This window comes from Zea mays, chromosome 3 (genome assembly GCF_902167145.1).
Source record: "Zea mays cultivar B73 chromosome 3, Zm-B73-REFERENCE-NAM-5.0, whole genome shotgun sequence".
Classification (NCBI taxonomy): Eukaryota; Viridiplantae; Streptophyta; class Magnoliopsida; order Poales; family Poaceae; genus Zea; species Zea mays.
In genome coordinates this window covers 126,590,632-126,603,358 of record NC_050098.1, presented here as the reverse complement: position 1 = coordinate 126,603,358, position 12,727 = coordinate 126,590,632, and the positions used below count along the sequence as shown (strand labels likewise).

The 12,727-nt window shown below is 46.0% G+C and overlaps 1 protein-coding gene and 1 long non-coding RNA gene across 2 annotated transcripts; one reads left to right on the top strand and one right to left on the bottom strand.

The window, feature by feature from the left end:
* The first annotated feature begins 259 nt into the window (after positions 1 to 259).
* On the top strand, positions 260 to 2,115 carry LOC100277421 (uncharacterized). Its single transcript, NM_001150985.2, has one exon. It carries the CDS (start codon positions 649 to 651, stop codon positions 1,672 to 1,674), a length of 1,026 nt encoding a protein of 341 aa, NP_001144457.1. The 5' UTR covers positions 260 to 648; the 3' UTR covers positions 1,675 to 2,115.
* Positions 2,116 to 6,892: 4,777 nt separating this feature from the next.
* Positions 6,893 to 8,158, bottom strand: LOC118476692 (uncharacterized). The gene is made up of 3 exons (XR_004857187.1): positions 7,439 to 8,158; positions 7,262 to 7,272; positions 6,893 to 7,181 (listed from the first exon to the last, which is right to left on the bottom strand). It is a non-coding gene; the product is annotated as an uncharacterized lncRNA (long non-coding RNA).
* Positions 8,159 to 12,727: the final 4,569 nt, after the last annotated feature.

Sequence of the window (12,727 nt, the reverse complement as noted above, 5' to 3'; positions counted from 1 at the left end):
CTGGCGGGGCCAGCAATATGAGTGGGATATAATCGAAGCAACGCCTTCGCCGCCGCACCAGCCACCCTCCAGCTCTAGCCTGGCGGCCAGGCCGCCGCCCTTGTACCCGACGGCACCTACAATGCTTGCAACGTCTCATCCATATAAAATAGTGTTCGGTAGGGAGTCTAGTAGTAGTAGATGGTACCGAGACGAGATGAATTTCAGGCAGATTTTTTCTATTCATTTCAGCTCCAATCGCTTCGCTTGCTTCGTCTCCAGTACCTGCCTTGCCACGCCAGTCGCCAGCTCAGACCTCGCTCCTCTGCCCTGCTCCTCCGTAAACTAAAGAGGCCCTCCCGCGGTCCCGCCCGGTGGCCTCTCGCCGTGCTCATCCGTTCGGTACCGGGTCAGTGCCGCCGTCAGTAGGTGGTCAGTCAATCATCCGCTCGTCCATTCCAGCTCTCTCCTGCTCTTGACCGGCCAACCATCCATCCATCCATCGGCGGGCGCGCAGCCAGCCAAGCGGTCCCGCCATAAAGGTGGCGAGCGCGAGTATGCTGTTGCATTGCTGCTGATTGCTCCGTCTCCTCCGCCTCTCGCTCGCTCTCTGAGGTGAGGAAGAAGAAGCGGAGAGGTTACGGGTTTGCGGGTTGCGTTGCGTGCGACATGGGGAGAGCGGCGGGGCTGGCGCGCGACGGTGTGACGACAGCGGGGCGGGCGACGACGACGAGGGTCATGCGGGCTGCCGTGTCCGCGTTCTTCGCCGGGTACCACCGCTTCACCTCCGTGGCGGCGCTGCTGGCGCTGCCGTTCTCGGCGGCGGTGCTGGCGTCGGAGGCGATGGCGCCGTCGTCGTGGGCGCTGCGCGCTGTGGCGGCGCGGCTCCGCTCCGTGTTCGCGGCCGCGGGGTTCCCGCCCTCCCCCTTCTTCGCGCTGCTCGAGGCCAAGCTGTCGCAGACCGTCTTCACGTTCGCGGCCACGCTGCCGTTCGCGCTCACCTTCCTGCTGCTGGCCAAGGCCTGCGTCGCCGCCATGCTCCGCCTCCGGGACGACGACGCGTCGGAGTCGCCGCCGCCTCGGCGGCGGCGGGTCGCCGTGGCCGCGCTCCCGCCGTGCGCGGCCGTGGCGCGCGCGTACCCGGCCGTCGTCGCCACGCACCTCCTCAACGCCTTCCTCATGCTCTCCGCCAACGCCGCGGTGTTCTCGCTGCTGCTGCTGGCTTTCGGCGCCGCCGACCTGCTGGGTCTCACCTCCCACGTCTGGACGCTCGCGCTCTCGGCCGCGGGCGCCATCGTCTACTCGCTCGTCGTCGGCGTCGCCACCGTGGTCTGCAACCTCGCCATCGTCGTGGCCGCCACGGAGCCCGGGTGCGCGGGCCACGCCGCGGTGCTCAGGGCCTGCGTCGCGATCCGGGGCCGGGTGTCCACGGCGCTGGCGCTGGCGCTGCCCACCAACCTCGGCATGGCGGCGGCCGAGGCGCTGTTCGGACTCCGCGTCGTCGCGCAGCGTCGGAGGGACGGGAGGCTCGCGCCGGGTGTCGCCGGCGAGGCCTTCTCGATCGCCTACATCCACGCGATCTGCGTCGTGCTGGAGATCATCGTCACCTGCATGTTCTACAGGAGCTGCAAGAGGAGTGAAGCCGACGAGCTCAGAGAGCTGGAGCCAGAGGAGAAGGGAGACCTCCAGGCTTGATGCCCTCTCACCTTCAGCTTCAGTCTGGTGCGTGCACAATACAGATAGTAGCATCATCATAGATTGTGTTTCTGATCAGAACAACAGGATCAGATCATAGGGTACAGAGCTGATACAAAGAAACATAGTGGTAAGCCGACATAAATTTCTGCAAAATGTTTCTTTTTTTATGCAAAGCAAATGGTAAACATTGAGTTCAAATAAACGGTTATTTGTACAGAAAGAAACATTCTCTTGAACTGTTCTTGTGTGACACTGGTAGCTTGCACCAGCACCTCGAAGAAGGAATTGCAGTTCAGAGCGTATAAACTCAACCTCCTCATCAATCTACTAGGTATATGCCCGTGCGTTGCTACGGAATCGACATGATAGAATAGACTGATATGCAAAAGCACTAATTGTTATTCTATAGTATATTAGCATGTTAAGGATGTTTGCATTGAGAGCTGATTCATTATCAACCACTGCATGCTTGTCCAATTGGTTGTCAATTTGTACTTGATTTTTCTCCTTCGAACAATCCATTTTGGCACTATTGTAATATTGAATTCCTACGTTAATAAATTTGTTACAATCATAGCAATAGCTTTTTTTAACTATTGTGAATAGAGGATTAAACATTAAAAGAATAGACGTCGATATTCTATATTTATATTGAGATTCTAATGGATTTATCAAAATCTACTTGCTGTTGTTCTATATTTCCTGAACTAAAAGGTTGTATTTTTTGGCCATCCATTGGTGAAACTATAAGTATATCTTTATTGTAAAAACATGTTCCTAAAACGTTTGCAAACTATATTTGTTTGCTACATATAAACGTTGTTTGCCCTTATGTTGCGAGAAAGATAATAATCAAAGACTAACTTTGAAGCCAGATACATTGAAAAATGCTCTTGTGGTCCGAGACGAGACACCGATACCTTGGTGTACACACAGAGAATGGAATCTACAGTGTCGGTCATCGTTGTCAACTATATGGCGGCAGTGCTATGGGCAGCTTCCATGCCTGGCCACATTGGTAGATCCACCCCATGTTTTTGTTTGATAACGATGCTCTCTGCAGATAAACTTAAGTATATTTAATTTGTGCATATTTACCATCTCAGGGTAATCAAAGAACGACAGCTGGATGATTTTAGCTTTTCATCACTGGATTAGAATCAAAATTATATGACCAGCAATAGGCTATCAAGTATCAATAGTTACATCATTAGATCAACAAACGAGGAGTTCACAAACAAAATTGTGCTTCACAAGACATGTCTAGTTTCCTACAGCTGTTATATGAAAGATGTGAGTAGGGAAAACACCATAGAACACTGCGTGGGAGCCAACTACCATATTCATGCCCCAGTTTCACCCGTACTCAAAAAGAAAAATGAACTAGCTAACTCAAGATTCTACAATTCCTTTAAAGCTCAATTAACTCACAACAATTCACGGTATGGGTTACAACATAAAAAAATTCAAACGACCATGCATAACCAAAATCACCAATCTCCAATTCCTTGGCGCTGAACACCAACAGGGATCACTGCTGGAAAACCCGCAGCAAATTTGGGGTAAGAGAGCTAGAGATAAACCCACAACAACTGTAAGACTGCCATGTTCTCCGTATGTCAGGACATAGTGTAACAAATATCTACATTGATCAAAAAGCAGCATCAGCCAACAATTCCTTTTAAGCTTCCCCTACCGAAATAAGAGCAGGAACATACATACCCCGTCAAACAAATAGTGTTGAGAGCATGCGATGACGGTAGCCATATTACATGGCATTTTCCTTCTCATCTTCTGTAGCTGTCACTCTTCTAATGGGCGGAGAGCATGGCCGGGCTGACACCATATCCTGCGCTCAGAAAGATCGAGAGTGTCAGTGATTAAACTAAAGTGTGTCCCTTCAATTGTATACAAGCAAATGGCAAAACCTTGACAGAGTTGCCGAGGTAGTCACATAAAGCCATGAGGAGGATCATCTGCCTAGCTAGCCTGCTGTGTCCACTCTGCAAGATATAAATTTTTTTCAAAAAAAAAGAATTCAGGATCAAAGGGAATTAGTACCGAGAATACATAAAGCAAGGCAATAAAACCAGTGGGACATGAGAGAGAAGGCATACCCAGAACAGGAGAGGGAGGAATCCCGTGTAGAAGGGCACGGAGATAACACATGACAGCACAGAGAAGAAATTGTCCAGCATCTTGTGCTCCAACTTCTGCAATGATTCAACACATGAGAAACACCGAAGACAATTAAACCTACGAAACTAAAACATCGTAGTTTTTTACAAGACAACCATTCCATTCAAGTTTGATGTAAGACAGTAAGAGAATGAACCTTAGTCAGGTTCATCTTAAATTTACTGAGCAAGTTAATCCTACCAGCACCGAAGTTAATTCATGGTAGCAGTTGATTTGAAGAACAAGTCCAAGCATGAATTCTCCACTACAAAAGACCAGATAGGTTAATTCAATTCAGAAACAAGGAGAGAACAAGAAAGATTGCAACCATCTTATAGAATTCTGTGTGCTGCATATAATCGTTTCAGGTCACCTAAATTGACTTTGGAAGATGCATTTCCAACAGCATGGATAGCTAGAACAAACAAAAGTCAATGATTTCTTAGACCAAACAAAAGTCGACAGTAGACTTGTGCAATTCATGGGCAATATTGGGTAGCTAGAACAACAGAAGTTTGCTTACCCTCCATTTTGCAGCACAGAATCTGCAGAAGGACGCAGACGGTGGCAACACCTGATTTATGATGAGCCTTCTTATGTGCACATCATCCTTCTTTAATGACACGTGAAACCTTGATGACTCGGTAACTGCCATCATCTGAGGAACAAGTACCCACAAGATTAGACTGGCTCCTAATCTGCAGCTAATGTTGTACAACTTGCATTATCAAAAGACAGATTCCAAGGTTCTAGAGAAACTCAAAGCGAAGAATCGAGCGAGACAAATTTGCAAGCTTACAGAAGTTTTGGTGTACAAATTTCCAGTAAAACAGCTAGTAATCTTGAGAACCTTACCAGTCCTATGCACCGGCCGACCCATGGACAGTGATGATCAAACCGCTCCACATAGTTATTGCAAAACAGACAACTTCATTAATGGCATCCAAACTGAAATGGTAGGATTGCAAATCGTAGGATCATAAATAATAGAATTGCAAAACCATAGATTTGCTAAATAGAATTGTAGAACCAACCTGATCAACAAGCACCTGCATCCCACCGGCCTCCATGGTGGACCCTTCCACGTGGTCATAGGCCACGGCCAGCGGTGGCCACTCCCCGCACGCAATCATCCGCTGGCATTGCGCCAGCGTCTCCACGTCCTCCCTCCCAGCACTTGCATCCCACCGGTGACAGGCCTCCAGCACCGCGCAGTTCACAGACCGTTTCAGTTCACAGCACCGTGCAGTTCACAGGCCTCCAGCACCGGTAACAGGAACTGACTACTTGAATAAAGTCAGGGCTTAAGTTGATACCTAGCCAATGTCAAATGCCTTCTGTTTCTCTTTTGATTCCACATACTGACCAATCCAAATGAAAACTTCACCATGTGTGTCAAGTATCATCATGTCTTCAGTTAACAAATCATCTTGGGAAAAGTTGAAGATCTCAGTAACCTGAATAATCCCATAAAATCATGTCAATTTTGCAAAACAAAATATAGATATAAGAAGAGCAAGTGTAAGAGGACCGACCTCTAGTCTCCCTAGTTAATGACAATAATCATAGCATAAACAAAACCAAACAATAAAATAACAATTAGATCAGAAAGTTGTATAATAAAGATATCCCAAAAATGAATGAAAGGAAACAAAAATTCCATACAGATATACAACTGCATGAAAGTATGTACAAAATCTACAACAATTGACCATTCTTGAATGAGAATGCATACAAGTGAGGCTCTTCAGTATCAATTCAAAAAATACTATATCAGGATAAATGTGATCTCAAGTATGAAATCAAAAAAATAATATTCCACGACCGCACATCCCAGATGAATAAATAGGAAATATGAAGGGTTAAGGGAGATGAATAAATAGGAAATATGAAGGGAGTATTAACTGTAGCAGTCACCCAAATATGATTACAGATCTAACTGTAGCAGGATAAATATATGTTGTTGCTAAATGAATTGTTACTTACAAACTAATTTTTGTTTTCAATACTGACTGATTTACAGGTTCATCTTAAATTTACTGAGCAAGTTAATCCTACCAGCACCGAAGTTAATTCATGGTAGTAGTTGATTTGAAGAACAAGTCCAAGCATGAATTCTCCACTACAAAAGACCAGATATGTTAATTCAATTCAGAAACAAGGAGAGAACAAGAAAGATTGCAACCATCTTATAGAATTCTGTGTGCTGCATATAATCGTTTCAGGTCACCTAAATTGACTTTGGAAGATGCATTTCCAACAGCATGGATAGCTAGAACAAACAAAAGTCGATGATTTCTCAGACCAAACAAAAGTCGACAGTAGACTTGTGCAATTCACGGGCAATATTGGGTAGCTAGAACAACAGAAGTTTGCTTACCCTCCATTTTGCAGCACAGAATCTGCAGAAGGACGCAGATAGTGGCAACACCTGATTTATGATGAGCCTTCTTATGTGCACATCATCCTTCTTTAATGACTCATGAAATCTTGATGACTCGGTAACTGCCATCATATGAGGAACAAGTACCCACAAGATTAGACTGGCTCCTAATCTGCAGCTAATGTTGTACAACTTGCATTATCAAAAGACAGATTCCAAGGTTCTAGAGAAACTCAAAGCAAAGAATCGAGCGAGACAAATTTCCAAGCTTACAGAAGTTTTGGTGTACAAATTTCCAGTAAAACAGCTAGTAATCTTGAGAACCTTACCAGTCCTATGCACCGGCCGACCCATGGACAGTGATGATCAAACCGCTCCACATAGTTATTGCAAAACAGACAACTTCATTAATGGCATCCAAACTGAAATGGTAGGATTGCAAATCGTAGGATCATAAATAATAGAATTGCAAAACCATAGATTTGCTAAATAGAATTGTAGAACCAACCTGATCAACAAGCACCTACATCCCACCGGCCTCCATGGTGGACCCTTCCACGTGGTCATAGGCCACGGCCAGCGGTGGCCACTCCCCGCACGCAATCATCCGCTGGCATTGCGCTAGCGTCTCCACGTCCTCCCTCCCAGCACTTGCATCCCACCGGTGATAGGCCTCCAGCACCGCGCAGTTCACAGACCGTTTCAGTTCACAGCACCGCGCAGTTCACAGACCGCGCAGTTCATAGGCCTCCAGCACCGGTAACAGGAACTACTTGAATAAAGTCAGGGCTTCAGTTGATACCTGGCCAATGTCAAATGCCTTCTGTTTCTCTTTTGATTCCACATACTGACCAATCCAAATGAAAACTTCACCATGTGTGTCAAGTATCATCATGTCTTCAGTTAACAAATCATCTTGGGAAAAGTTGAAGATCTCAGTAACCTGAATAATCCCATAAAATCAGATGTCAATTTTGCAAAACAAAATATAGATATAAGAAGAGCAAGTGTAAGAGGACCGACCTCCAGTCTCCCTAGTTAATGACAATAATCATAGCATAAACAAAACCAAACAATAAAATGACAATTAGATCAGAAAGTTGTATAATAAAGATATCCCAAAAATGAATGAAAGGAAACAAAAATTCCATACAGATATACAACTTCATGAAAGTATGTACAAAATCTACAACAATTGACCGTTCTTAAATGAGAATGCATACAAGTGAGGCTCTTTAGTATCAATTCAAAAATACTATATCAGGATAAATGTGATCTCAAGTATGAAATCAAAAAAATAATATTCCACGACCGCACATCCCAGATGAATAAATAGGAAATATGAAGGGTTAAGGCAGATGAATAAATAGGAAATATGAAGGGAGTATTAACTGTAGCAGTCACCCAAATATGATTACAGATCTAGCTGTAGCAGGATAAATATATGTTGTTGCTAAATGAATTGTTACTAACAAACTAATTTTTGTTTTCAATACTGACTGATTTACATTTACTGTCAGTTGGATCAGGTAAGCTAATTTTTATTTTGCAATGATTGAGACTGAGCATAAAGGAAATGCAATTGAGAAGCACAAGCAGATATTCAGACATCAGTGAAGTAAGGGCTTCACTGATAACCTTAGAAACTTTTGATGAAGTAAGGGCTTCAAGCTCGTATCATTTGTAAATTCTGAGGAAGACGCCTTGTACCATTGAACCATGATGGACCCTTTAGTTCCACTTGTAATAGTAAGCCAAGTTTTATTTTGCGCCATTAGAATCAAGCATGAATAACAGTTCAACATGTGGATGAGCATTCTCTATTAGATCATGCTTCCACAAAAAAAGGAAAGCACCAATTAGTTTTTGTTTGAAACCTAAGCCCGATGGAATATCCAGGTTTTCAATACTCACTTTTCAGATGCACAGTGGGCGGCATGAGCAATCTGGGATGTGCGGTCGTGGGCTCCTCGTGCATCCCGTTCACCGTTGGCACGTCCTTGTCGAGCCCGTTCATCGTCAACACATGCCCATTCGTCAGTAAAATGTAAATAAAACTCTGAGAAATGGGGCAGCTATCTCCCAAACTTGCTCGATTGACGTATGATAAAAATCTATGTGCAGTGTATTACTTAGTCGATAATGATATCTTTTCTTACCTCGAGTTTCATTAGAATAAACAACCAAACATTATATTGGTGTTGAAACTAAAACCATGGCAGTTCGTGTTTTATCGAAATTCAATTAGATTTACCTCCATTAAGCTCTCTGACAACCATGACATCAACACCTTTAGCTACCTCTTTCTTCAGAGTGAATGCGTCTACAAACTACAAAGAGCATGAATTAATAGGGGAAAAGCAACTATAAAAAAGGCAGTCAAGTAACATTAGCTAGAAAATGTGAACTCAACTGTGCTGCACAACTCATGTTCCTCTATCATGCTAACATGGCACGACATTTTTCAAGGAATCGCCTCTTGGCAATGGGGAGATCTAGCGTACAATGTCTAGTCGTGCGACCAAACGTCGTCCCTTGCCGCGGGGTCCCGGCGATCTCCTGCCCTGGCGCCCATTGTATTTTATTATATTGTTTCCGTAGCAACGCACGGGTATATACCTAGTTATATCGTATTATTGTAATGACATTGAGCTTCAATATAAAAAACACATAAACAATGGGCACTGTGCAATGCTAGATCTCACTACCAGAATCAAGTTGCTTAGTGTAGTGTCATCAAATGGGTCTGCTGCTAACTAATAGAAAATTAAGGAAAAAACATAAGATTGTCAACTGTTGTCACATGATTCTCTATAATAATAAAGTAGGGAACGGTGTTGTTCTAATTGCGTTTTTTACTAAATATAAAGTTTGACGATTCTGATTGGACCATGTATTCTTGCAGCATAAACAGAAACAAAAAAATAAGAAAAATAATGCAGGAAGAGAATGGCTCGTACCTGTTGGGAGCGCCAAGCCGCTCCATCGTCGTCGTCGTAGCCATCGCGGTGGACGCCCTCTTCACCATGGAGAGCTGTGAAGCCAGGGGAAGGGATAGAGAAAGGAGGAAATATCAGGAGGAAAGGGTGAGGAAGGTGGAGAGCTGTTGTTGGGCTGCTCACCCGCCTAAGATTTCTCCTGGCTTCACGCTGTTGGCCGGAGCCCCGGCACCAGACCTCGCCCAGTGCCCGGGCCGCCGCATGCCCCTCTTTGCCCGCGCGAGGTCTTAGAATCCCGAGGGGGGAAATAAAGAAAAGATGATGACTACCTCTACCTCTTACTACCTGGACTTGGCACTGGACCACATCGGCGGCGTCCACGGCAGGTCGGTGGCGTTGGACCCCTCCCCCGCCCCTGCAGCACGGTCACGGAAGAAGAGCATGCATGCGGAGGACGCCTCGGGCGCGCGTACCAGGTTCCGCGTGGCCTTGCTGCTGGTGAGGTGGCAACCGAGGTAGTAGCAGATGTCCTCCGTGGTAGGACGATGGACGGCGGCGTCCCCGTCGAGGTGGAGGCGGACAGGGTGGATTTGGAGGAGCACGAGGAGGCCGTGTTGGAGCCATGCGACGCGGTGGGCGTCCGTCACCAGATCCATCTCCCTCCTCTCTTCCATGGGCATCACGGGGATGTGCGGGCGGGCATCGCGTGGAGGTTATGGCCAGGGCGGGTATCGGTTAGGGGGCGGGGATCAGGGCCAAGGAGGGCGGGAGGCGGTGGCATGGTAGCGTGTGTGGATTGGAGGAGCGCGGGCAAGGATGGAAGGGGCGGGCTAGGACGGGCGCGGCGGCTGTGCTCGGCTGCGGCCTCCTCCTCCTCCTCCGTCTACGACCTCAACGACCACGTCCCCTTCTCGGGGCTCAGGGGGCGGGGGCATCGCGGGAGGTCGTGGGCGGGGGCACGGAGCCTGGGATCCGGGGCCGCCCCACCCACCGCCCTCGCCGATCCGCCATCAACACCAATCCCGTCGATGGAAGGTGAACGAGGCGGCCGCGTTGATGGCGGGGAGCAGAAATCGAGGAGCGTTGATGGCGGGGAGCGTAGATTGCGGATCGAGGATCTCGGATCGAGGGTGCGTCGGCCGCGCTGCTAGGGCTCCGGTTCGCAGGATCGGCGTGGATGGCGGCTCTGCGTCGCGTGGATGGCGGGGAGCAGAGCGGCGGCGGGTGGGTAGAGGGAACCGGCAGAACAAGCACCTGTGCACTCCTACACTACACAATTAAGTAGTAGTAGAGATTTATTCCATCTCTGATTTTGAACAAAAAAGTATGCTATCAGATTGAGACGGCACTCATGTATGAAGTTACATACCGTGTGTTTGGTTACGCGTATATGGGTAGCCTGGCCGCCGACATGTGTTGACCAGGCCGCTGCGCGAGTTTGTTTGCCTGTATGCATGTGGCCAGACCTGCATGTACAGGTGCAGTCACGGCTTTACGGGAGGCTTTTGTCCTGCATCCGCCGATACACGTGAAACCTCCGTATCTGCGGGAGCAGGCTCGCGCGAGGCCGGTTACACACACGCAGGTATCCAATCAGGTAGATAAAGAATGACTTCAATGACAGCTATAATGCTGTAAACTCTAATATTTTCTATGTTTTTATTTAGGCCGTTGTCGTCGAGATGCAATACCACGATGCTAAGGATACCAGAGAGAATCAGAGATAGAGATATAGGTCTACCCCACCTTGTGGTGGCTGCTCCCGTCTCACCCCCATCCACGTCCTCCTCGCGTACGAGGACCCCAGCTCTAGCTTCGACTTCATCTCGTACCGTAGCATGGTCGCTGCAATCGATGCGACATTACGCTCTTCTCCACTCCTTCCCTCTGAGCCCGCCTCAAGGCGCCATACTGTCACACCCGAGTTTTAGGGACACTAAGATCCGGGCGTGAACATTATCATCAGGTGTGCTGAGACCAAGTCTCACACATATGCTGAACCATAGTACAGAAACGAATGTCACATCTTTACTGTATAATATGAGTTATGTACAAAATAAATAAATAATTACATCGAACAGAGACAGCGATCCATCAACCCAAAGTTGACTGGGAGACGATGGCCTATACCTCTCACGAACACATCGCAGCATCTTCCATGCGCCTCGTCCTATGGTACTTGTTCTTGACCTGTGGAGGAGTGTGAGACAGCAAGGGTGAGCTCACATATGTTCATCGCTCAACAAGTTGTGGTGAATAATGTGCGTGAACTCACCAAAGGTGGGAGTTCATATGAATTGTGATGTGTAAGGTTGATCAATAATAGGGGTTAAAGCTGAGCATTGCTTTTAATAAGTTGGTCAAATTTTATTAGCAGTTACTAAATGTAAGTAAATACCAAACCATAATAATAATAGAACCAAAATTAATAATAAATCTCATGCAATGCAAATGACAAATTAAATTAGTTCCATAATTTAAGCATGCGAGAGTTCTTAACTGCTCATGACCGCGAACACGGCTAGTATACCAGTTTTACACTCTGCAGAGATTGTACCCTGTACCCACAAGTCGTGTATCCCATGTCGCCAGGGTTAGCTAGATCCTTAGACACTACCGAGGTGAATGGCTAGGGATCCACTACGAGACCTTTACAAAGTTCCACTAGCTTCAGAAAACCCGCTACAGATTCTAAGAAGAGCAATGCAGGAATCCTCGTCTGACCGCTATCGCAGCAAAATCAACCCAGGAACCTCCCTACACGCCTACTCCCCTACTGCCCTTGCCCCTATCGGGTAAGGTAGTCCTCCACTAGCTTTCCTAGTTAGTCAGCCAAGAGCGTCCCATTCAAACCTTGTGGTGGCACGTGTGTCTCAAGTTAAGTTCCATGTTCCTATTAAAAATAATGATCTTGACATGAATAATAAATAAAATAACAGAATAATTAATTGGAATATAGACATAATGTAATATTAAACCCAAAATCATATAAAGCGATAGCAAAACTAACCAAATGATTCAGGGGTGAACAAGGTAAAATAATAACCAGTCTAGGGTGACCTATTGGGTCTCATCAAAATTAAGCCTATGCATGATGAAATGATTATAAAGAACATTATTGGGTAAATAAAAGTGATCAAGGGCACAACTTGCCTGGACTTGAGATTTCAGGTACTAGGATGATCTTCTGGTGACTCGTAACCTCGCTGCTAGTCGTAGCAATACAAACAAACATGGTATAGACAAAATTAACATCACACCAAACATAAGAACACACTGCATAGTAATAATCTACGTGTTTCTACGAGATCGTGGGTTCGAGAATCACTAAAATCAGAGTTACGATTAAGGAGTTATGATTTAATAGAAGATCTATGTGATTAAAATATTAAACTATATTATAAATTGGTTAGTATAAATCATATGAGAGGTTATCCTATAAATAATGATCTCAACTTTAATCTAAGTCATTATTTGATTAAAGATCATCTAGTTAAATTATAACCAATAGATCATAATACTATATTAATATTAAAGAAGTTAATCCAAC